Raw genomic sequence first — 24,497 nt, 5'->3', positions numbered from 1 at the left:
AATCAGAAGAACAAACAACATAGACCCTGATCTGCCATTGCATAAAAGAAATTATGAATTTGGTCAATTTATTTTTGTGGACAAGACAGGGGAGGGGAAACAAACTATCTTTATAATTTAAATTTGAGTAACATGCTGCAGTGAGGCAGATTTCCTAGTAAACTGATCAACAGGGCATGTTATGAATACACCATGTTACCCACAAAATCTCATGTGCACTGCCACATTGATTTTGGACAAAGAGAACAAAACTGGAGTGTACACAATGTGATGCTCACACTGAACTGTCTTGTGTTCTGTGAAATATGTCTTATGTTCTGTGAACTAAGTCTTATACTTTGTGAACTGTCTCTTGTGCTCTGTCTTATGCACTGTGAACTATGCCTTACATTTTGTGAACAATGTCTTGTACTCTGTGAACTAAGTCTTATACTTTGTGAGCTAAGTTGCTTTGCTCATATCAGTGCAAAGATAAATTATAAACCAGACTAAGTAGATAAAATGAATAAAGACTTGTTTTATAGTCTTTAAGTCCTCTAATTTGGGGAGATTAGTGATTTATCAGCTAAGGATAATTGTTTTATTATGTGATCTAATAAAAACTATAAAAAATCAATAGTAACCTCCATTCATTGTCATAACTTGCATCTTGTATTTCTATTCCTAGTGTCAGTATTATTATAATGCACATTTTGTGAAATGTTTTAGTTCTTTATTATCCTCTTGTTTATTTTCATTTATGTCTAAATTCATGTTTTGCAATTCTCCTATTTGTGTATCTTTTCTTACATTTATTTATTGTTCATTCATTCATTTGTTCATTCTTCCATTCATTTTATTCTTACATCGACATGTACTCTTTTATTTACCAACTTTTATTCACCTAGCTCTACTTTTCACTGATTTCGTTGTGAATTCCTTCTAATTATAAGACTGACAAAATTGAAAACTAAATTAATTAGATATTAATAGCAATATTGATAATAAATATTTAGCAAGAAAAAAAAATCATCAGAAAAATCACATGGTAAAAAGTTGGAATTGAAAAACTTAGTGCAGCCATGGTGGAGGAATATGCAAAGATGATTTGAATTTTTTATCTAGTAAAACAATATGCATAATCAAAAACTCTTCATGCACTTTTTCCGATATTAAAAAGATTGTACGTGTAAAAATTGGCACAAAGAGGTAAATCAGTCAACAAAACATATGTGTGACAAAATATGTCATTATATAATGTTGAAAATTATCTATACACAGGATTACCTCTTTACATTCCTCCTCACTTTTCTATATTTACATGTTTAAGTCATAAATTTGAGATTGAGGCAGGTAGATATGAACGTGACTTTGCTTCCATGAGTTTTTGGAACCTCTGTTTCAGAAATAATTTACAGTTAGTTCATAAAGAACACTATGCATTTGTTTCAACATTAATCAAGATATTAGACAAAACAAATATTGAAGCAAGCACTGGTGTGCTGGTCCATCTTAATATAAATTCTATAGCTCGATTTCTTAAGTCCACAATGTATATACCTACACCTAATGACTGAGTTGTACTACATGTATATGTATAAGAATGCATTGCCCTGCAATATGTGTGCATTAGAGAAGAGAAGCCTAATTACTGAAATAAAGAATATAAATTTACTTCACATTCCACTTAAATGTAGATGACACTGTAAGCACCCTTTCAGTTTTACAACAAAGTGACTTTCTATTAGGCTGCAAGGTAATTTCATGCCAAGGAGCATCTTCAGTTATCTCTACTTACTGAAACATAGGTGCCATACTACAAAGTTTGTCTGTAGGGTTTGAGACACTGTCCACACAGGTTCTTTTTAGGCACATGATTTTTATGCATTGCATCACATCCACCTAATTTTTAACCTTCCCTAATGATTCATTCATTTGTGCTTATGCACATGAAAAGAATGAACATTTTCATTCAATAAATGGAGTGAAATTTTAAACGTGTACAGTAAAACTTGTCATGAAAGATCACTGCTATGAGAGACCAATTATTTTGATAGACGAGGATTTCCATGCACAGATTTATTGATTATATAGTGTTATGACTTGTTATAAGACTGCGTCGGTTCGAGTCTCGGATTCGGCTAATGTGGTTATGTGAGAAAGCTTGCCAGTAGCTTCTCGTGGGTCAGTGGTTCTTTCCGGGGGTTTTTCTGGGTTCTTCCTCCACCATTAATACTGGCCGCCATGTATAGCCTATCTTGTGCTGAAAAATGGCGTTAAACCCTACAACAACAACAACAACATTGTTATAAGAAACCACCAGTCTTGAGAGACCATTGCTTTTTGGCAGAAGGGGTGGTCTTTCAAGACAGGTTCTACTGTACTATCTACATGAAGATTAAATATGAGTAAAGGCACATTTGTTATTTCAGTAAATGTAAAGCATCTCCTCTAAATGTATCTTTTACACTTTGGCATTTTCAGTTGGGGATTCAGAAAGGTTAATAGTCATCATCACAAAACATTGTCAGAAATTTAAATTGCTTTATTAACAACTCTCCCAGACCTACTCTAAAGTATAAGGCCAAATAAAAACATATCTTTGGTTCTTGACCAAACCTATTTTTAACTGCTAATCCTGCATATTTAAAAAAAAAGAATAAATAACAGAAGGATGTAACTACAAATATAAATTCAGTATGCAAATATTGTTTTTTTTTCTAACTTATGCTTCATTTAAATGTCCCCCACCAACAACAAACTTCTCTACATACCAACATACCCTAAAATATTTATACATTTTCCCAGAAATATATGTTTCTATTTGGCCTAATTTGGATTCATATTTAGAAGGCTTGTGTGACCAAGCAAATACTGACATAAGCAAGCAGCAACCTTACTGACTGGAATAGTCGAATGGAATTTTTCAATATGAAAGTATTAACATGTATTAGCCCAGATTATTCATGATTAGAAATAATGATGCAACAAGAAGTTCCCACTGAAAAAATATTCCATATTTTTAGCGTAACTGATATGGAAAATAAAAAATTAATGCAAAAGACTGTAGAAATTATCGAGCATCAGTCGAGTTATATAACATTATAATCAGCTATTTGCAACAATTAAACCTTTAAAACTAGAATCTACTCACATAAATATACTTCCGCTTCTTCCTCATTCCATCCTTATCCCATGATGGTGATGAATACACAGTAAAATAAAATGCACAGCTCTTTTGAAAATAGTGCAAGTATAATCACTTGTTAATAGGCACATGCAATGATGATGCCTATAATTTATACTACCATATACAGTTGCTTGTAAGTCAATAAAAACTTTAAACAACACAAAGATCTACCATTGCATAATGCAGTGGCAGATCTGGGTCTGCAGTTTGTTAGGAGAAATCAGTAGAACAAACAAAATAGACTATGATCTACAGGTGCAGTGTGCTATGGCAGATCAGGATCTGTCTTGTTTGTAGTTTCATAGCAATTCATGAAATACTGCAAGAGTAATGCTGCATTAAAATAAATTCTTTAACATAAGTCATCATCTTACAAGATGAAATTGACAACAACAAAAATTATGGGAGCAAAGTAATTTGTTGATATATGTAATGATGACCATAATATTTACCAATTTTTATCGTACCGTTTATGCTCACTTTTTAGTCAAGTCAAACTGCAAAAAACAAAGATCCTGATGTTTGTGCTAAAGATTACTTCTAACACACTGCTGGTGCATTATGCAATGGCAGATCTGGGTTTAAGCAGTTTGCAGCTGGTCTCAACTTATAAGCAAGTATATCTGGTAATTATATATATGACAAAACTGCAAGGCTAGTTGTGCTAACTAAATTGTGCTATACACTGCTACAATTGTGTGTGCATGTGATTTTGACTTTTAATGTAGCTTTAACAAATTTTCATTTGCATCGCTATGATGTCTGCAGTGTGGCAGTTTATAGTGATGTTGCTGCAGGCATGCAGCATCATGTCCCACCCAGTGGCATTATTCTGACACCAGGTTTACCACCCCTAACACTATCATCTTAATGTTTAGCACCTACCGTGCCAGCTGCAAGTACCATTTTTATAAGTCTTTGGCATGACTTGGCCGAGGTTCAAACCTTTAACCTCCTGCATTCAAAGCAGATGCTCTAACCACTAGACCACTGGAGCGGTCCACTGCTACAAGACAAAAGGGTAAATATCTCTAACAAACTGAGAGCGAATTATGTTATCCATATGCACATCCCCGTGTGATGACTATAATATATTGCAAGTTTCCCAGCAATCTATCAGAAACTGCAGGACCTAAGTTGTGCCAAAACCGCATCAGACAGACAGATGTATGGACACATATTAGGACTACCGTATACCCCTGCCTGTATAGACTCTATATACCATCTAACTTTTGATAAAATTTTTAAAAAATTAGGAGTTACAAACCTTTGCATATAATAAAATCATAAAATTTATAGAAGTTACAAATCTTTGGATATAATAAGATTTACCACAACTCTCAGGCTTACAAAAAATCAATTTCACAACATTTTACAACCAATACAGGCAGCCACTGTGGTGCAGTAGTTAGTGTGCCAGACTCACAACTGAAAGGATGAATCCTACCATTGGATCAACTACCATGGTATGTCCTTGAACAAGGCCCTTTACTCCAGTTGCCTCGGCACTAAATAACCTACAATTCACGCATTACCATAAAGCACCAAACCAAACCAAACAGCCAATATGGTTGATTGCATACTAAAAAACAGCTTACCGGGTAATTAACATCAAACAAATGTTTATACTGTATATTTCTGATTGACTCTAAATTAGACACGAGAAAACCATACCCATCTTTCTCTCTTATAAGAATTTCCAGGGGAAAGCTTTCTTGTGTTTAGAAGAAACTGTAAATATATCTAAAATATCAAAATATTTGACCATAAGCAAGCATTTGTAAATAAAACAACAGGTAAATTTTATCAATATGTCACTTGAATTCAATAAAAAATTCAACCCCATATCAATAAAATCTTAAGATGGGTTTTGCTTTGATTTGTCTAGGTTTACTATGACAAATCCTGGTCACTATGGACCAACAGTGAGACAGGTCTATTTTGAGGGTTTCTAAACTGTCACTGCAGATCAACCAATCATCAAAATATTGCAGGACTGAAATACCCAAAGACCTTAAATGCAAGAGATATTTCCTTCCTCCCTGTATGTGGCTTCTGAAGAAAAGTCACCACATGAAGCTATTGTTACTAATAGCCTAGCCTTTAGTTCCAAGGGTTCCAGTGTTTTAACTAAAGGTGAGCCCAGGTCCATATGGAAATACCCACTTGAGCTGCTTCCACATCCAAAGTGGAAAATTTTGTGGGCCAAGAAGGAGTATGAACCTTGTAACTAGAAGCAGCTAAAAAGGGTCATAAGAAGATAGAGGGAGGAACAGACCAGCCCTTACACTGTGGGCCAAGGGTTGGCCATTGTTAAATCTTTGAGAAAGCTCCTTCTTCATAACTGTGTGAGAATGGAGCAAGAGATCTGGTTGAAAGTTTATTTAAACTAGAATGTTTTTTGGAGTTGCCAGAACCTGAAGGCCTAGGACATTGATCACTAGGCAAGAGGTCAGATTACCAAGATTCTTTCTCCTCTTCCTCCTTCACCAAAGGGGCAAGGAAGGGGTAGGTGACTCAAAAGGAGGGGGTACTACCTTGGTCTCATCTAAGTCAAACATATCTTCAAAAAGAATAGAAGGAACATCCTTATCCTGCACTCTTTCCTGTGAGGCAGTTCTATGTGACCCAGTGTCTCTCTGCATATGGGCATAGGTGGGAGGAGAATGTGTGTGTGATTTGGATTTTTAACGTAGCTTTAACAATTTTTCAGTCATATCACTATGATGTCTGCAGTGTGACAGTTTATAGTGACGTCAAGCACTGGAGCATCATGCCGCAGACAGATAGCACGATGTCCCACCAGTCACATTATCCTGACACCAGGCCAACCAGTCCTAACACTAACCTCTTGATGCTGAGCGCCAAGCAAGGTAGCGGTTAGTACCATTTTTGTAAGTCTTTGGTATGACTCGGCTGGGGATCGAACCCACAACCTCCTGCATCCAAGGTGGATGCTCTAACCACTAGGCCACTGGAGCGGTGTAAGGTGGGAGGAGAAACTTGATCTGATGTGTTCTCAGAAGTGAAGAAATGCATAGGAGAAGGAAAGAAAGAAAGAGACAATACCCATTCCCAAAAATATGAAAAAGAAAATTTAGTGTCTCTATGGCTTGATTTTTTCCCCCTGATCTTCAAACAATTACACAGGCACACATTTTAATCCTAAGTTTTATTTGATTTGGCGATCACTGAATTGTATCTCTTTTTAAGAGGAATATCTCTTTTCTAAGAGATATATGTGGTCCTGAAAAGACACCTGAATTGTTTAAATAACAAAAATCTTATTCACTTGATATCACCAGCTGTAACTGTCTTAATTGTTTCCATGGCCAGGTCATATTAGTAGTGGTAGTAACTGCTGCTGTTTCATGGATGAAAGTCATAGCCATAGAAGGTTTAGAAATTCTTGAATCATATAAAGTTATCTTTATTTTTAGTTGAACTAATGAAGTCAGTAGAATTCTCCCAAATGTTTTAACTCCACCAAAATGTCTTGTAACAGCCTAACCATTTGGTTTTTACTCTGTTCCTTATGCAAAAAACTCTATTCCTCCAGGTGTTTCTTTCTAAAATCACAAACTGGTAATTATGGAAAAGGAGGTGACGGTGGTACTACATACCTTGCAAAACTCTTGTGGAGACAAGTGGAAATTTAAACAAAACCAATTGGAGTCCTCCTCTGAAGAAAGCAGTAGTTGTAGAAGTTGTACTATCACTTTGAGAAAAAATATTCATTGCATGCAAATATATATTCATCATCTTCGTTTTATCAGCAATTCTTATTGTACTCTTCTGCAATGCTAAATCCTAGAAAAACTGGTGCATATATATTGAAAGTGACATAGCACAACCTGACTGAATTATGTTACATGTATTGTGATCAGAGGAACATCCTAATGTTTCAATCCAGTCCTACTGTCATTACCAGGATCACGGAATTAACTATATGAAAGTAGTTGTTGTAGGGTTTAATGCCATTTTTCAGCACAAGATAGGCTATACATGGTGGCCAGTATCAGTGGTGGAAGAAGAACCCAGGAAAACCCTGGAAAGAACCACCGACCCACGAGAAGCTGCTGGCAAGCTTTCACACATACCCACATTGGCTGAACCTGATACTTGAACCCATGCCGACACAGGTGAGACGGCAATGATCTGTAACAGTGAGTACTTTAGACCATTCGGCCACTTGGGTCCCAGCGATATGAAAATCTATGTGGAGAAGAAAGGATGCCTGAAGCATATCTTAGTATATGTACAAGCTGTGAGCAGAAGTCTGCAGAGAAGAACTGTGGTGTAGGTGTTAAAACCTACAACAACAACATGAAGAACTGTGAATATGTGTGGTTTGTTTTAACTCTTTCTGGTTAACAACACCAATGACCTTTATCAGGGCCACCCACATGACTAGAAAAGAGAGATACTATTCAAACTTATTGCCAATATATGTGTTTGTACATTTGTATATGTCTACGTTCATACCCTCTAATTTGTTTGTAGGTATAGTGTATCTATAAATACTCCTACCCTTTGCTTATGTAAACATGTATATTTCATTCCAACTCTTTTACTTCCAAGCCTTTTCATTGGATAGAATATGTGAGGTATTCGATAGTACTGTGCAGGGTATTGGGTTGTATCAAAGCGTGCTCAAAATGTTGGTGCTGGCTAGTACGTGAAATGTTTGTGTTGGATAGTAATAATAATAAAAATTTGAACATTACATTTCCCATCATGCCACAAATAGTTGTTAACATGGATGTGGCCTATAACAACCCACAATGTATAGAGCATAATGCTGAATTCTCATTGTGTCCCACTATGTAAACTTATTATGAAATGTAACTTCCCATAGTGCCCTGAGGACACCCTAATTAAGTTCAACCGCTTGCAACAATGTAGCCTTGATGTTAAATTCCCACTGTGTGACAGGGATTGACAAATTACTATTTGCAAGTTCCATAGACCATTAAAACAGAGAATTAAGATTAAATGGCACTGGTTAGCTTATCATTCATGAAATAGATGCAGATCATAGCTGGTGCACACTTAGTATGTGATGAGAAAATGCCTTGAATTCATTCAAATGTGAGAAATGACACAAAAAGTTCAAAATCTAAAAGCTCCCTTGAATAAGCATGCTGCCTATAGGCATTAACATAAGTATTAACTGACAAATGAGTGGATTTGGCACCAATTCCTTTATCCAAGATGAGATCACTCTCATCTAACTTCTGTATTAATAAGCAACAGACATTTTAGCACTTTCATTGATAAAACAAACCAAAATACATGGTAATCAACCAGTATCTTCTCCAATGCATGCAGTTGTATGACCTCCCACACTTAAGAAAAACAAGTTGCACAACATTACTGCAGAGTTTTTTTTTTGCTATAAACTAAAACATTCAGCTCATTTAACTCATGTAAGCACTTGCCATTTAGATCCACCACCATGATCAAGTGCTTATAAAGTGACTTAGCAACTGAGCTTTCATTTGGTTATCGAGTTCAGTCTTCTCATTTAAGCTCTCAGCTGAAAATCTTTCCACTTTTTAAAATTCTAACATTATTGCAATCTAGTTTTACATGACAAAATTTGTTTTGGGTTGTTGTTGTTCTAGGGTTTAATGCCATTTTTCAGCACAAGATAGGCTATACATGGCGGCCAGTATAACTGGTGGAGGAAGAACACTGGAATACCCAGGAAAGAACCACCGACCCACGAGAAGCTACTGGCAGGCTTTCCCACGTACCCACGCTAGCTGAGCCTTGGACTCGAACCCACACAGACAGAGGTGAGATGGCAGTGATCCATAACGGTGAGCGCTTTAGACCACTTAGGGCCCCTTGTTTTGGGTATGTTGTTGCGCTTCAATTTGTTATTCTGAGCAGCTATTTCAAAAGATAATGAAAAGGTTGTAGCTACTGAAAGTATTTTACCAAATGTAGCTGTGAGGCTGTACAAAAGCAGACATGTACAACTTTTGGTATTCAGTAGTAATGTCTCTGCTGTTGAATGCAGTTCTAATGCATACATGGCACTGTCATAACACAAAAGCCACTGTTGTACCGATTATAATAATAAACAGGTACAAGTTTTAGCTTGTTTCAAAGTTACTTGTTATGCTCATTGGATGAAACATACTATAAGAAGTCTGTTAATATATACTATTCCCATATAAAAAATACAACTGCCACCTTCACCACTATACCCATTTAGAAACTGAAAATCCCCACATAAAAATAGCTGAGCAAAAACTTGCAATTCCACAATCGGTGTGATAATCCTGAAGAAAACACTAACCATCTTTTTTGCTTGGGAGGGCTGGATCTTCAAGGTAGTGAGAGCATCCTTATTTATTATGATAATCTATTTTAAGAAATGATTTTGCAACTTGCATCAAATACTGATCTGCACAAACTGACAGGTCTCAAAATAGCATTAAGTATTTTCCATTCAATAAATACATATGCTACACAAATATATTGCTTTTTATATTTTTTACCTTGCATCAAATGTAAATGTAGCAATGTAATTGTCAACTAATAACAAATATTAATCCCCTTATTAGCACATGTGAATTTAGCACATTTTCCAAGAAAACCAAACAAATTAGAATACAATTTATTAAGGCCCACTTCTAAACTTTAAACTAATTGCTGCCTTTCAAATTTACATAAACATTCATAGCCATTAAAGGGTAATCAACTGCAGAAGTCAATAACAGTTTTAAAATTATGCATTCTTTGAACAGTGAAAAGAACCAATTGCCAATAGAAATTCTTGGATGGAATTGTCTCTCTTACATATATCAAATATGCCAATGAGGCGACCTTCATTTTTCATAAATTCGAATGGTGACACCATGGAGTCGTACCCCAAACACAAAATTAGATGCACATATGCTAACAGCGGACGAGGGGATGGGAAATCAGATGTCACATATTTTCAACTGCATATGTTAACCTTTTCCACTCCCTATATCTTCTCCTTTGGATTGTGGAGCTAGCTCTGTCAGTCCTTTGGGATGAAAGCTTCCACCCTCAGACTGGTCAGTGCGGTCCATTGTGTTATCACCGTTTTTTGCTGTCTTACTGTCTAGTCGTGAGTCATTGTCGTTTTTGGTCTCGTCACCTGAACTGGAAGCCTGGATCGAGTTTTGGACTGCAATTTCAGGGGGATTAGCATTGTTACTGTTAATACCACCGTGATCTGTGCTATTTCCTTCAGAAATATCTTCGGTTGTATCCATGACAGAGTCCAGACAATGTGAAACTATCTTGTAAGACCCAACTTCGACGTCTGTGTACAACAGTACAATCTATTCACGTAGTTTCCGAGATTAAACGAGATGAAAACAATGTTTGGGGCCCGCAAAGGGACAATCTCAAAGACAGAGCTGGCAAACTAGTGGTAATGCGAATCATATCAAGCAATCCAGGTGTTGCCGTCATTATTTCAAAGTACTTTTTAATAAACTTTGCTTTATAGTAATATCCTATATGTAATTTTTTCAAACATGCGTCAAACAGAAACTATGGAGAACTTGAGGAGCCTTTGTCGGGCATGCCCAAAGAGCATGTACGCGCCATCTTGCAAAGTTTAGGTAAACTTCTGGGCCAAAACCGTTCACGGAGGGGTGTTACTTTTTTCGTTCCCTGATTGCGATCGTACAAGAGCATTTCGATTGGAATCAAGGTCCACAGGGAAGATTAAAGCTCAGAGAACCAAAGGCCAAATTGTGAGTTTTATAATGGTTCCATGTTGTTTGATTTTATGATGAGCCGACTTTGATATTTTATGAAATGCCCCATTGAGAACAACTTGGCCGGCTCAAGGGAGAGGGGGAGGGGGAAAAGCACGATAGGGGTTCTTTTTTTTTGCAACCTTAACATTTTTAAATACCTTTTCTTCACTATAGCTTTACATGGTGTAAAACTTAAATTTTCTTGAATTTATCAAATTCCTACATCGATCACGCATCTAAAATATAAGTTTGAAGCAAAAACTCGGTCGCAAATGATATTTATTTATGTGATGTTGAAAGCAGTTTTGTGCGTACACACAAAATATACATATACCGTGATTTTCAGATCTCGCTGCATGTGAAAAATAGCTCGAAAAAGTCCTCCAATTTGATAAATAGGTCATAATTTCTTTGGCGGAACTCTATTAGATTTCACCCCAGAATAGTCTCAGTGGAAGAAAAAAAAATCCAGCTGAGTATGATTTTTGTGCATAAATATTGTATTTTATCTCAACTAAATGTTCCCAGTTCTTAATACTTCGTCTTTTTAGTTTCTCTTCGAATGTGTTGTTGACCTAGTAACCTCGCGTCTTGAAATTATTTCTGTTGTGCGTTTTAGTTCTTTTAAAGTTTCAGTATCAATTTATGATTTTCACACAATATTTAAGTTTGTCGTGCCATTGTTCTCGTTCGTTTCGTGCATCATGCATCTGTCGTCTGCACATTGCATGTCGCTCCCTCAGAGGCGTGCGACAAGGGGACCGTGGGAACACCTGCTCCCCATATATGGAAATCACCAATAGGCTTTTTATACCGTCCCTGTGGATAGCTGTTACATTATTTGTCTCGTACCTCGTAACAACATATTTCCTAGTGTAAATTATTTTGTTATACTTTGCTATTTTTCCACATGAATGCATTGCCATTAAATTTATAGTAAGATGCAATATTTAAGCCATAACTGAATGAACTAACATCGAAAATAATTATATTTGGCAATAGTCGCAATACGAATTTTTTTGTTTCTCGTAGGAGGTGAAAAGAATAGCTTTGGGCATTGTTCTCACGGTGTTGGATGCAAATGTGATTTTCCCACGGGTTTTCTTTACGAAGTAGCGAGTTGTAATCAGAGTGTTGATCCATTTGCAAGATAAGGGACAACGGTTAACAAATTTAGTTTACTTTTCCCTATCCAGAGATTGATCACATCGAATGGGTAATTCTTTCAATCGCATCCGTTGCTTTTTTAAGTAGAAGGATACATTCTACAGCTGCCGGTATACAAGATCGATTTGGGACTTTACAATGAATGAACAAATTTTTGTTTCTCAGGTAGGCACTCTTTTCAAATTTTAGATCAATGTGATGTTTTGCGTGTACATGTTTGATAATGGAATTTCTTTACAGTGGATTAGACATTATGGCCTATTTATTTACTTACATGAAGTATTGACGAGACATTTGGCGACAAAGAAGACGCTAATTTTGAAAAAGGTTCCCATGAGAAGTGGTGAGGCGTGAGAAATTTTCCCACGACGAGGTTCTTTGTCGCCGTCTTGTATGGGGCTCTCGGAGAGTTACTGTTAAGATTGGGTTCCTGGAGCATCAGTTTTACTGAACTGTGAAAGAGATGGGAATGCGATTGGTCGGAGTTTTGCATGGAGTCAATTGCTTTTGTCAGCATTAATTGCTGTGTAATGCAATTTCAGATAGATTTCACACCAGCCAGTAGGTGCTTTTGATCATGGTGTACGATTCTTTTGTCAATACAATAATACATTACACGGAATGAAGAGACCTGTAAGTAACATTGAACTAGTGATTTTAGTGTCATTTTTCTTTGACTGTATTAACAACATTCACAAGTACAGATTGTTATTTATATACTCCACTTCTACAAGGGAATATGGTGTATGCTTTTGGGTATTTTCAGTATCTTTTGTGATCTTTAAGTACAAGTTCTTTTTATTGATTTTTATTGTTGACCCTTTTCATGGGTATGAATAAAAATCCAATAAAAAATAAAGTGAAAATCTCTAAAGGGATTAAGTTAATTTCAGGCAGTAGTGAAACATTTTTACAAAATTTGATTGAAAATATTCCAGACAGTTTATATTGCATGGTCACATTCAAGTAATTTTCCTTTATTGCCAGTTTAGTTTGGTTGTTTTGGTGTTTGTGGCATAGTAAAACAATTATCTTTTTTTAGTGCAGAGATGATATGGAGTAAAATGCCTTGCCCAAGGACACACCAGGTAGCTGACCCAAGTTGGTCTGATGGTAGGATTTGAACCCTTAATTTGCAAGTTCAGCATAATAACCAATCAGCAATTAATACAAATACATTTGCTTGAAGTAGGGTTGGGGGGGGGGGTAAATGATTAATTACATGGTAAAATTATTTGCATTTTTCTTGGCTGCTTTGGAAAGTTTATCATGATAAAATGTTGGATATAAAAATCCTAAAGTTCCTAAAATGTTCATTTTTTGAAAACTTTTTTTTTTCTTTCTTCATATTTCAATCAAGTACCTTGAAATAAAAAACTTGGACTTAGGCTTGTAGTGAGGAGCCCTGAGTGGCCTAAAGGGCTCACTGTTCCGGATCACTACCATCTCACTGCTGTCTGCATGGGTTTGAGTCTCGGGTTTTGCTAACGTTTGTATGTGAGAAGGCCTTCCAGTAGCCTCTCGTTGGTTGATAGTTCTTCCCGGGGTTTTCCAGGGTTCTTCCTCCACCAGTAATAATAGCAACCATGAATAGCCTATCCTGTGCTGAAAATGGCATTAAACACTACAACAACAAAGCTTGCAGTGTTTATACGTGTAAATGGCTTAGTTTAGTTTACAGATTGTGAACATTTACAATTACTAAACATGGAAACGAATTAGCTACGATGTTGTAGCCTCAACTTGATTTATTGTGGCTGAGGCTACGAACTGATCCCATATCATGTAATAGAGCAAAAAACACATCACTAAAGTCAGAAAAACAAACAGTGTAGAAATCTACTGCATACATATAATCATGTTGTGAAAGAAGTTTGGCTTATTTTTAATGTATTAAGCCCATACACGATAAAATAAATTGGCGTGGTTACACTAACCAAACCGTGTCCATCATGACAGATAACGCGAGACTCTCGCCATGACCCCTTTTCTACATAAGGCTTGCCAGACAATATTTGGATATTCTACACTGTTATTATCAATCATGTGGTGAATAATGGCTTGGTGGAATTTCAGAGTTGCTGATAAATTGTATTTACTTTTAATGCGCAGAATTTCTGACTCAAACTGTGCCATATTTTTACAACGATTTGTTTACATTTTCAAATAAGGCCTCAATGTCCTTATATGGCACACAAACAAACGAGGCTGAGAACAGAAGTAATCATTATTTGAATTAATATGCAGACAATCTAAACAAAAATATCATATAAAAAAAGGTAAACAAGATTTTACAACTATTTCTACACTGAATTTTTATACTTCCGGTATTCAGTAAGAGGACTACTCAATTTATTGGAATATATGCGTGGATTATGTTCAAATTGTTGATATTAGGCTAAAAGAGTGCAGGGTGTGAATCACACCCGGCTTGCTCCATTGTCACGTATATGCACATTGCTATGAGTTGGGCAGGAATTGCATAATATATATTTTCACAGCTCTATTAAAAAGCACTGTTCAGGAGGATTTTTAAGTTAATATTTTCATGGAGTGTGTTTAAATTTCAAATTGAATATAGCATCAAGAGGAAAAAGTCATGTTGACAAGTATTGGTTGTAGAGAACATTGGACATCAGATTGATTTACTGATAATGCTGAAACAGTTTATTAATCCTAGTTATTACCTCTAAACATGTTTCATGACAGACCTTTGATAGCAGCATTTTATTTTATAAACATACTATTTCATACTATTAAGTGGTTAGAGTATCCACCTTGGATGCAGGAGGTTGTGGGTTCGAACCCTGATCAAGTTGTACCAAAGACTTATAAAAATGGTACTAATAGCTTCCTTGCTAGGCACTCAGCATTAAGAGGTTGGTGTTAAAGATTGGTCGGCCTGGTGTCAGGATAAGGTGACTGGGTGGGACATCATACTATGTGTCTGCAGCCCAGTGCTAGACATCACTTTAAACTGCCAATGTTAAAAATCTAAATCACACACACACACTCGTATTATTAAGCCACAATAGTATCTTGCTCGTGGTAAATCCTACAAAAAAGCACAATACAGCTGGTTGCAGTCTGTAGTCAACAGCAGGACTCATTTTAAAGACAGTTCTTGGAATGTTTTGCCCAATTGTCAAACATGTCTAGCAAAGACCTGCATTCTGAATCATGTCTTATTAAGAGATTAAAGGCTTATAGCAGATGAAACAATCACAGGTTGAGAGGTATAGTTGTTATTGTTCTGGGTTTAACACCATTTTCAGCACATTATAAGCTATACATGGTGGCCAGTATACTTGGAGGAGGAAAAACCTGTGAATACCCTGGTCATAACCACCCACCCATGGGAAGCTACTGGCAGAATTTCTCACATAACTACCTCAGCACAGTCAGAGGCTCAAACCCATGTGAACAGTAGTGAGATGATAGTGATTACTAAAGTTGTCCACATTACATCACTCGGCTGCCCGTTTTCTAGAGAGGGATGGCATTCACATTACATCAGCTGTCTGCTATTCAGTAAGCCTAACAGGTAGATATGTGAAAGTTGAGTTTCAAGTTATTTTCATTATATGGCATTATTTCTAATGAGGGTCAACCACAAAAAATTTAAGAGGTTATTTTAAGTCCTTTCATGACTAGTATTTTGAAACTGGGATAGGTAAAAACAGGAATGGATACTGAGCTAGTTTTGCTCATTGTTTAAAAAAATAAATGAAAAAGTTGTGGATATTGTTCATCATGGTTGACCAACAAAACCATTAGATGGAAATTAAAAAGCTATTTTATATGTGGGAATATATAATATCAATTGAGCCATACAAATAATCTTAAAAATGAAGAACAGTTAATCAGACTTAAGATGTTGTTGTATACACGTACTTTATTTTTTGTGGGCAGGGTTAACATGAAAATTCTGATCATAATGCACTGGCTTAACTCTGCTTCCTGGCGCAAATTACCACATGTAGATGTAAAGAACAGGACATGCTCAACCCCTTGCATATAGATCAATTTACTCATCTTCAACCTCCAAGCAATGGAAATGAAATTTTGCGTATGCACATTTCACGTAGGGCAGAAAAAGCAAGAAAGTGAATACAAATATCAACTAAAATGAGCAATAAATTTGCCTTAAAAGAGCCACAATAAATATGTACTACATAAAGTTGTCGTGTCATGGATTCAACAATCCAAGTACAGTAATCACTGACAAATAAAAAAAAAAGAAATTCAAATATGTGTGATGTGTATTTTTGTAAGACAGGTATACACTCTGAAACAAAATTATTTAACATGTCAAGTTCAAGTAACATTTGTATTTTATAGATATGCTGTGACATGTATTTTAGACAGGCATTGACGTGAATAAATACTTTTATTTACATATTTTCTGATTATTTACATGTTTCAGTAATTATACTGTCAATCCGTAATAGTAAGCAATCACCTTGTCATGTACAAGAGGTTCATGTATAAAGTCAAAACTTGATTACTCTCATGCTTAATTAACTTCTATAACAAAGGCTGGTTCATGTTAACAACTTTAACGATCACTCACAGTAGTTGTACATTTTGTCCTTTGGGGTTTTTTTTGTGTGCACACATTCTCTCATTTAACAAATGTTAATCAGCATTAGTCCTGCTACTATTATCATAAAATCTTTAATTCTCCTGATACTTCATTCAACATGCTCTAGACATTTGTCTGGATTCTTCAACATGTTAAATTGTATTTATTATTGATAGACACAGGAATACTTGTACTTGAAATTTATTTCTTTACATATTGGTTTACGAGGCTAATGGGAAGTGTCTTGCCAGACTCAGTTTTAATTGCAAGGCCTAAACACTGGGCCACCAGATCTAGTCCGCACCATCTACCCAACTTAACACACACACACTTAGAGAAAGAGAGATTTAGTGTCCACACCATCTAGTCAACTTAAAACACACACACACACACAAATATTTTAAGAAAAGGAAAGAAATTGCTTTCACACTTTTCGTGTTAACTGCTTTGAATGACAGCTTAGACATCTGTTTTTGTATCAGTCTTTACCACTGACATGATAGACTTCGCAGAATTATTAAATTTGACAGGTGGTTGTTATTTGGTTAGCCCTACACATAATGCACACACAGCTGGCTGTCCACGCTCACAGGGGCCCCACACTTTAGTAATTTTAAAAAATATATCTTCAGATAGAAAGTAATTTTAAAGTGATTGAAGAAAATTTTAAGTTCAGTATCAAATAAAACTTGTTTAAAAGTCTATTTCCAGATGTCGTGCACTAAATGTAGCTGGATATTGCCAGCCATGTTGTATCTCAGGTGCGTTCTATGTGATGTGTATTATATCACATATATAACATTAAGAAAAATGTACAAGCAAAACAAGGTTTGAAAAGCAAACAATTTTGCCATTTTGGAATAGTTCAGCATTTGTCCTAGAACTAAAAATAAAGGGGATACATTTTCCCTTGAGACCTTGGAAGTGCAGAATATTTTCAATGTCGGAGGGATTTAACAAAGAATTAAAGGTATTGCTTACAAACATGATGCATGACGTTTGTGCATTCTGCTAATTTTTCAGCACATTTTTTCATTAATTAGCATAAATTTCCTGTCCTACAAAATACCCTGATAGTATTCAGTATCTTTGTTTATTCTTTAATTACTCAAATGAATGGTTACTCTTGAATCTGGAAAACTGGTACTATTCTTGGGAGGAGGTGCTTGCTGATGTTGATCCCAACTACTTAATTAATGAAAAAGCATCTGCTGTCTCATGTCTTTGCATTCTAAGTTAACAGAGTAGCATGGGGAAATTGTCACATGTATATGTACTGGTAGATTGATTGTGTCAATGCAGCAGGAGTGAATGTGTCAGTTATTGCCATTCATGTTACAATTGACATATTGCACCTCACACTCCTTAATATATTTTCTGCGCCACTGGTGCATTACATAGATTAATTCATGAGATATATATATGGGGTCAGGCTACCATGCAAAGGGGGCATCTAAGTTGATTAAAAAATGTAAACTTCGCCATCTTAGAAAGTGGAAACTACTTTGCTCTGTGATATTTTGTTTGCATCGTCACAGTGTCAGTACTTTAGCACATTTGAGATGCTCCCTCACTCATGCCAGGTATTTCTAGTGTTGTGTTGTACAAGGTGAAATGTATTGCATGCTTCAAATAGCTGGTGTTTATACCAGTTGCACAAATTCTTACAGATTCACAGGCTTGCATTTTAACAGTGGACTGACCATTAAACCATTTCTGAAGAAGTTCTCACTGCCATATTTTTAATTTGTCATTTAATGATAAAAATATACTAACTTGTGTTTCAAAACCTTAACAGTAATACATAAATATCAATTTGTGGATTAAAGAATAGAATCGATGACAAGCACTTTCTAACTTGAAAAAGAAATTGAAGAGTTTATCTGCTGTGTTCACATTATTTTCTTCATAAAATCAGTTTGAAACCTTAAATGTACCCATCATCGGGAAACGGTGGCAGGCATTGCTCTGTTCCACTTAACCAAATTATCTGCTTGGATAAATCATTGAGCAGATATATTAAGGAAAATATTCAGTTTGTAAAAGCAAAGTCTAGATGTTGTCTGATTTGTGATTTAGCCTAAAAACTATTTAATTCTGTTGGTCAGAAATGTTATAGACAATGCTGTTGTGGAATTTGAGAAGTGCCATAAGTTCCAAGTTGTTTTCTTACTGCCCTTATTTTTGTGGAAACAGAAAAAATATGAAAACTTAAAGCAGTGAAGAAAATACTACTGACGTTACTGCAGGTATGAAGATTAATAATAAAATCCTATACGTGAATTGTAACAAAGCCAGAAAGTGAGTGGTTACATTATGAAAATCAATCTTTCTAAAATAGACACATGTTGGCAGTGTTAGTCCATTTGGACAGAAGTGTCTAGTTCATTTATATATTTTCAAACTAGTATAGCATGCTTGCCTTTTACAAATTGTGCATGTAATTAATTTTTGCATAGGGGCCCAGAGTGGTCCAAAGCAATAGCAATACTGATTACTTCCATCTATATGCTGTCTGCTTGGGTTTGAGTCTCAGGATCTGCCAGTGAAAGTTTGCTAGTACTATAGATTTCCATGGGTAGATGCTTCATACTGGGACTTTCCTGGGTTCTTCCTCCACCACCTTCACATGTTGCCATATACAGTGATTCCCCTCTTATATGGCCACCCCTTCTGCACTGGGAAAGTGGCTTTATAAGACAGGTGGCCTTTCCAGGGGGACTGTATTTTTTTGTGAGAAGTATATGTAATGTACATAGCAAGAAAGCTACATACTTCAAAGCATTTAATATCTTCATTTTAATGCTTGTTTACTGAGTATGTACACATCTGGTTATCAAGCAGCAATTGTTAGACCAACAGGGATGAATAAATTGCAGTGTTGCATAAGGCAAATTACCTGTTTATGGGGCATGACCTTGAATACTGACCATGCCCCTCAAACAGTACTAAAATAAAGAGAATATTCAGTAACTCTGAGCTTCTATTAATCCAGCTGTATTATTTGATTAAGCTTAAATGTGAAAGATAATTATATTTGGAACAGGTCAGACAAATTTTACACTTTTTGTGCAGTAAGGAATGGTTTTCTCATACAGATTCGCCCCAATTTGCACTATCAATAAATTCAATTTGAACAACCATATTTAATACTAGTTGCTACTTTAAATATTCAAAAAAAGTTTGTTTTCATTATTGTACGAGTTAAATTCACCTTGTATACTGTATTTAGGACTAATGGTTTGTTATTCTTTATCGTAACATGTGAACCATGCATTATAATGCGGAACTATTTTCTGAATCCGTTTTGCCATCCATACTAGATCAAATCTGATTTTACAAAAACACTTTAACAGATTGTTAGTATAATTATTGCAGGATCTTTTTTCTGTGGAATTGTTGACTTGACAAGACTGCTTATATACAGTGCAACATAAGATGCCCAACAGCTGTTTTGTGCTGATTGTGATTCAATTCTGCCCTTTAACACTTGACAAATACTTTGCATTCCTTATGCCTCCACTAAGTGACACAGATTCAGATACAAGATTTTGAGAGCATAAACATTTATGTACACATAATAATTAACTGTCAGGTTGTACTATTGTAACAAGACCAGAGCCTAAGGCACAGCAAAGGAAAGTGAATCTGAATTCTTCGTTTTAATGATAAGCTTTTAAAGAGTCATGGCACATTAAGGTAATAATAATAATAATGACTTTATTTAAAGAAGTTCATTTGATCAACTGACCAATCTTCAATGAGGCCTTCTACAACGACATTTGTGTATGTGTGTATGCTCTTTTGGGAATCCCTTCAGCTGAAATATAAGTGAAGAGAACCTATTTTCGAAAGTCCCAGCCCAAAGTTTTCTGCTAATTTCCCCCAAGTTACCAGAGTAATATTATTCATAGATTTTCAAGTACAAACAGTAAATGAGTCAAAGTTGGGTTTAAAGTTGACTAGAGAGTCACAGTGCTTTAGTGGTTTTGCATGCAAGACCTGTTATCTAAGAGTTTGGGTTTGACTCTTATAATCCCTGTGATGTGTCAAAGGGCAAGGCACTTTGCTTTAATTACCTCAACACTAAATACCAACCTGCTATCCCTTACAATTCCAATCAGCCTTGTGGAAATGTCCCTTATGGAATTAAAGCATAAATTACGGAAATACACGTTTTCGCATTAAAATCTAGATACCTGTTTGTCTGTGTTTGATTCTGATACAGGTTTTATATTAGATTAAGTGCAGTTAATCTGGGAACCATTCTAGTTTGTCAAGATGAAAGAGACAGTTAAGTGTTAATAGTGCAGAAGAATAAAATGAAATATTCAGATTCTTAGGGAAGAAAGCAGGAAGGGCACTTGTATGTATCTAGTGGATGTCATGTATTGATTTTGAGTATGTCACATGGCCAGAAAGGTGATATCCATCTCCATATGAAATTGAATTTGTTTTTTTAAGGATTACATCAAGTTGAGGTTTTCAAGATGCCATTGAACTCCATAAGGTTTGGAACTGTTGTTTGTGAAACTATACTGGAGGTAATTATGGTTGCTGTAAACTTTCCAAACATACGAGTCAAATACCTTGTTTACCACTGCTGTCTAGAATCACACTTTTAGACCTTAAATGCTTGACAAATTGCAGCTCACTTTACTGAGAACTGGTCCAACTTGGGGATTTTTTTTTTACTGCCTTACTGAGAAGGTTTTGTTAGGGTTGACAGGTCTGTAAATAGCCTACTTGTGTTGCTGTGCGATAGGACCAAACTGAACCAGTGTCTTTTAAAATAATTTCTTATAAACTACTTAATGATATAAACCAAAAACATTAATGCATATTTCATATATATATACAAAACATTGTTGAAATATTTTATATCATTAGCTTGAATGTTTCATTTTTTGTAAATAATTTGTTAAACTTTTAGGACTTGAACCATTTTGTGTAAACCTTATTAGCACAACTGCACAAGAAAAAAACCACTTGAAATTTAGTAGGATGTTTTTATGCATATTGGCTTTTGTACAGCTACAGCATTCTTAATTTTTTGAGCCAAGACATTGTGATAATGTCCTTATTAGCAATGGGCCACAAACAGTGCTAAAAAAGACCACAAAAATTAGGTTGGTACAAACATAAGCACATGTTGCATTTGTGCATATGTGAAACAAACACAAATGTAGTTGCATATTCACCATATACTCGCTTATAAGTTGATTCCAGCTAAAAGCTGCATGGACCCAGATCTATCATTGGATAATGTGCCAGTAGATCTGGGTTTATGCACTTTGTTAGGAGTATTAAGTAGAACAAACAGAGACTCTGGTCTACCATTACATAATGTCTGTGTTGTTGACAATTGGACTTCTGTAAGCCCATCTCCCATAGAGACCATATGAGCTTTTTATGATGGCCTATTGTCTGTCTGTTCATTAGCATAAGTATGTTATAGCTAAACTACTTGGAGAATTGCCATGAAAATGTTGTCTCCTGGACATTCCATATGGCTGCCATGGGCTACCTTGAAAATCTAGTTATGGCTAAAGCTTGAACAAATGATTTTTACAAAAAGACTTTTTGTGGTGTCTGGTTGTTCCCAAATGAAAATGGTACTGAATTGTTATCCAATATGGGTACATCAGAATTACTACTCCTGAATGGAAAGTCATATTTGGTTCATCAGAAGACTTCTTGTCATGTCTAGTTGTTCCATGATGAAAATGCTGCTCCTCAGACGTCCAGTATGGCCACCACAGCAGCCATCTTGAAAATCTTAGAGCAAATATTCCTCAATGAATGATTATATCAGCATGGGGATTTCACTAAAAGACTTGTTGCTTCTTAATGAAAATGGCGCAGCAGCCACAGCAGTGTCTTCAAAAATGTTAATGCTTCTCCTCCTGAATGGAAAATCGTGTTGACTTGAGGTTTTCTAAAGCAGATTTCATCTGATGTCCAGTTGGGTCAGAATGAAAATGGTGCAGATCTGATGTACAGTATGGTCAACACAGCAGGCATTTTGAAAATCTTGTTAAAACAGAAAGTCATATCTCTATGCAGTTTACACCGCAAGACTTATTTTGATGTCAGGTTGGTCCTGAGTGAAAATGGTTCTACACGGACATCCATGAATGTGTGGTCATGGTAATATTTGAAGATATAGATGTATGTTAGTACATGGATAGACCTGTATTTGAATGTAATCTATCACCATGCATCATTAAAATTGCATAGAACAAAGCATGGTCATCAACCATGATTGATTACTCCAGTGTTATATATATTTGATTTAATATATATTTATTTCAGTTTAATTTTTTTAATTATTTTTTGCTACATGATATTGTAATGTAAATTTATTCACTAGAGATGATACATTTTTTTTAGAAAATAGGTTGATATTGACTTAGTTTATAAACACCAGGTGTTTTAGAATTTGTAGCAACCCTTGCAAACAAGTTCTATTTTATTTTAAAATGATTGGTTGCTTCCAGGGTCATAATGGGACTTTGTCTTTTTATTTCTTAGAGTAAAAATGATTGGTTTTCGATAGGGTCACACTGGGTAAACATGATCTGTAACAAGTACTTGCTTCTATAACCTTCCAGAAGATGATCACGTTACCCATTGTTTACATTTTACAAAGACCATATAACCCATGTTTTGGAGAATTAATCTCATTAGAAGCTGGGCTGTTAAACTGTTAGTTGTATGTCGTGCTGTTTGGAGTTACTTCAGATTACTTGGATTCATAAGGATTCTGTTATTTTTCTGGAAAATATGTGTGCTCATGTAATATTGTGGAACAAGGACATTTTTTTTATATAAAAATTTATGTAGCTATCAGAAACCGGAGTGATAATTTTTTTCTACAAGGAACTATAGACTTCAGCACTACAGATTGCAGCATACATCATCATCTTCCATCTTGGACTCTTCGTCGGGATTCGAATGTGAAATCAGTAGAACATTTTGTTATTATGACTACTAAAATTTTATTCTTGGATTAGTTTGGGATTTGATTCTATAAAACTGTAAGTTCATATTTTTTCATTTTTACAGAATTTTTCTAGGGAAATAAATTATTGTATTTTTTCAAAGCTTGTTGTTTTCACTCTTTCTTGTGTTATTGTTTATTCATGCCTAAACAATTGACATAAGACCAGAAATATTGGATGCTATTGAAACGAGAGACCACTGAAAGTTTCAGGTAGTGAAGAGTATAAATGTGGATAAATGAGGTTGTAACAAAAATGATTAAGACCATAACAAGAAGCATTATCGGAAAGTTGTTGATGAAAATAAGAACAACCCTAAAACAATTTGAAGTCTATTTCATAACTTAGGGGCTGGAAAATCCAAGAACAAGATTGATATTCCATCTGAATGCTGACATTATGTGCACCAGTGAACCTCTACAAATTACAAATATGTTTAATGACCATTTTGTGCCTGTGGTCGCAAACCTTACAGAAACTTAAATTATATCAGATTGGTTACATCTGAGAGGATTTTGTTCTTAAGGGTTATCAGAATATAATCAATTTAAAATCCTGAAACAAGTTTTAAAATGTTTGCAAACCTTGATATTACTAAATCAACTGACTTGTAGTCATGAGGCTTTTGAAAAGAGCATCACCTGCTATTGAGGAGACAGTCGTGTTTATTATCAATCATAGCATGAGGACAGGTACAGGTAAATTTCTGCAGTTATGGAAAACTACAAAGGTAACTCCACAGAGCTGGAGCATAAGAAGACTTTAACAATTTTTGACCAATCTCAATCCTTCCGACCCCTTTAAAATTAATTGAAAAT

General features: G+C 35.4%; 2 protein-coding genes across 6 annotated transcripts in view; one reads left to right on the top strand and one right to left on the bottom strand.

Moving 5' to 3' along the window:
• The window catches only part of LOC149785021 (ubiquitin carboxyl-terminal hydrolase MINDY-2-like), a 73,029-nt gene extending 62,494 nt beyond the window's left edge, over window positions 1–10,535 (bottom strand). The window contains exon 1 of one of the 4 annotated variants that reach the window (XM_089978722.1): window positions 10,380–10,535. In XM_089978722.1, coding sequence (XP_089834848.1) covers window positions 10,380–10,428 — 49 coding nt within the window. In that variant the 5' untranslated portion in view covers window positions 10,429–10,535. Of the gene's footprint in view, window positions 1–10,142 lie in introns of all 4 variants that reach the window. The other 3 variants (XM_089978720.1, XM_089978721.1, XM_089978723.1) reach the window with 3 other exon arrangements.
• Window positions 10,536–10,755: 220 nt separating this feature from the next.
• LOC149785020 (recombining binding protein suppressor of hairless-like) overlaps window positions 10,756–24,497 on the top strand; it is a 73,982-nt gene continuing 60,240 nt past the window's right edge. The window contains exon 1 of one of the 2 annotated variants that reach the window (XM_089978718.1): window positions 10,756–10,917. Coding sequence is in view for 1 of the 2 variants with exons in the window: in XM_089978717.1 (XP_089834843.1) it covers window positions 12,229–12,255 (27 nt within the window). In the remaining variant the exon portion in view is untranslated. Of the gene's footprint in view, window positions 10,918–12,103; window positions 12,256–24,497 lie in introns of those variants that run through there. The other variant, XM_089978717.1, reaches the window with a different exon arrangement.

The sequence above is a fragment of the Sinohyriopsis cumingii genome, chromosome 13 (assembly GCF_028554795.1).
Source record: "Sinohyriopsis cumingii isolate HCF-2022 chromosome 13, ASM2855479v2, whole genome shotgun sequence".
In the NCBI taxonomy this organism is placed as follows: domain Eukaryota; kingdom Metazoa; phylum Mollusca; class Bivalvia; order Unionida; family Unionidae; genus Sinohyriopsis; species Sinohyriopsis cumingii.
Note: the sequence above shows the minus strand (reverse complement) of the source record. Positions and strands in the feature narration are given on the sequence as shown.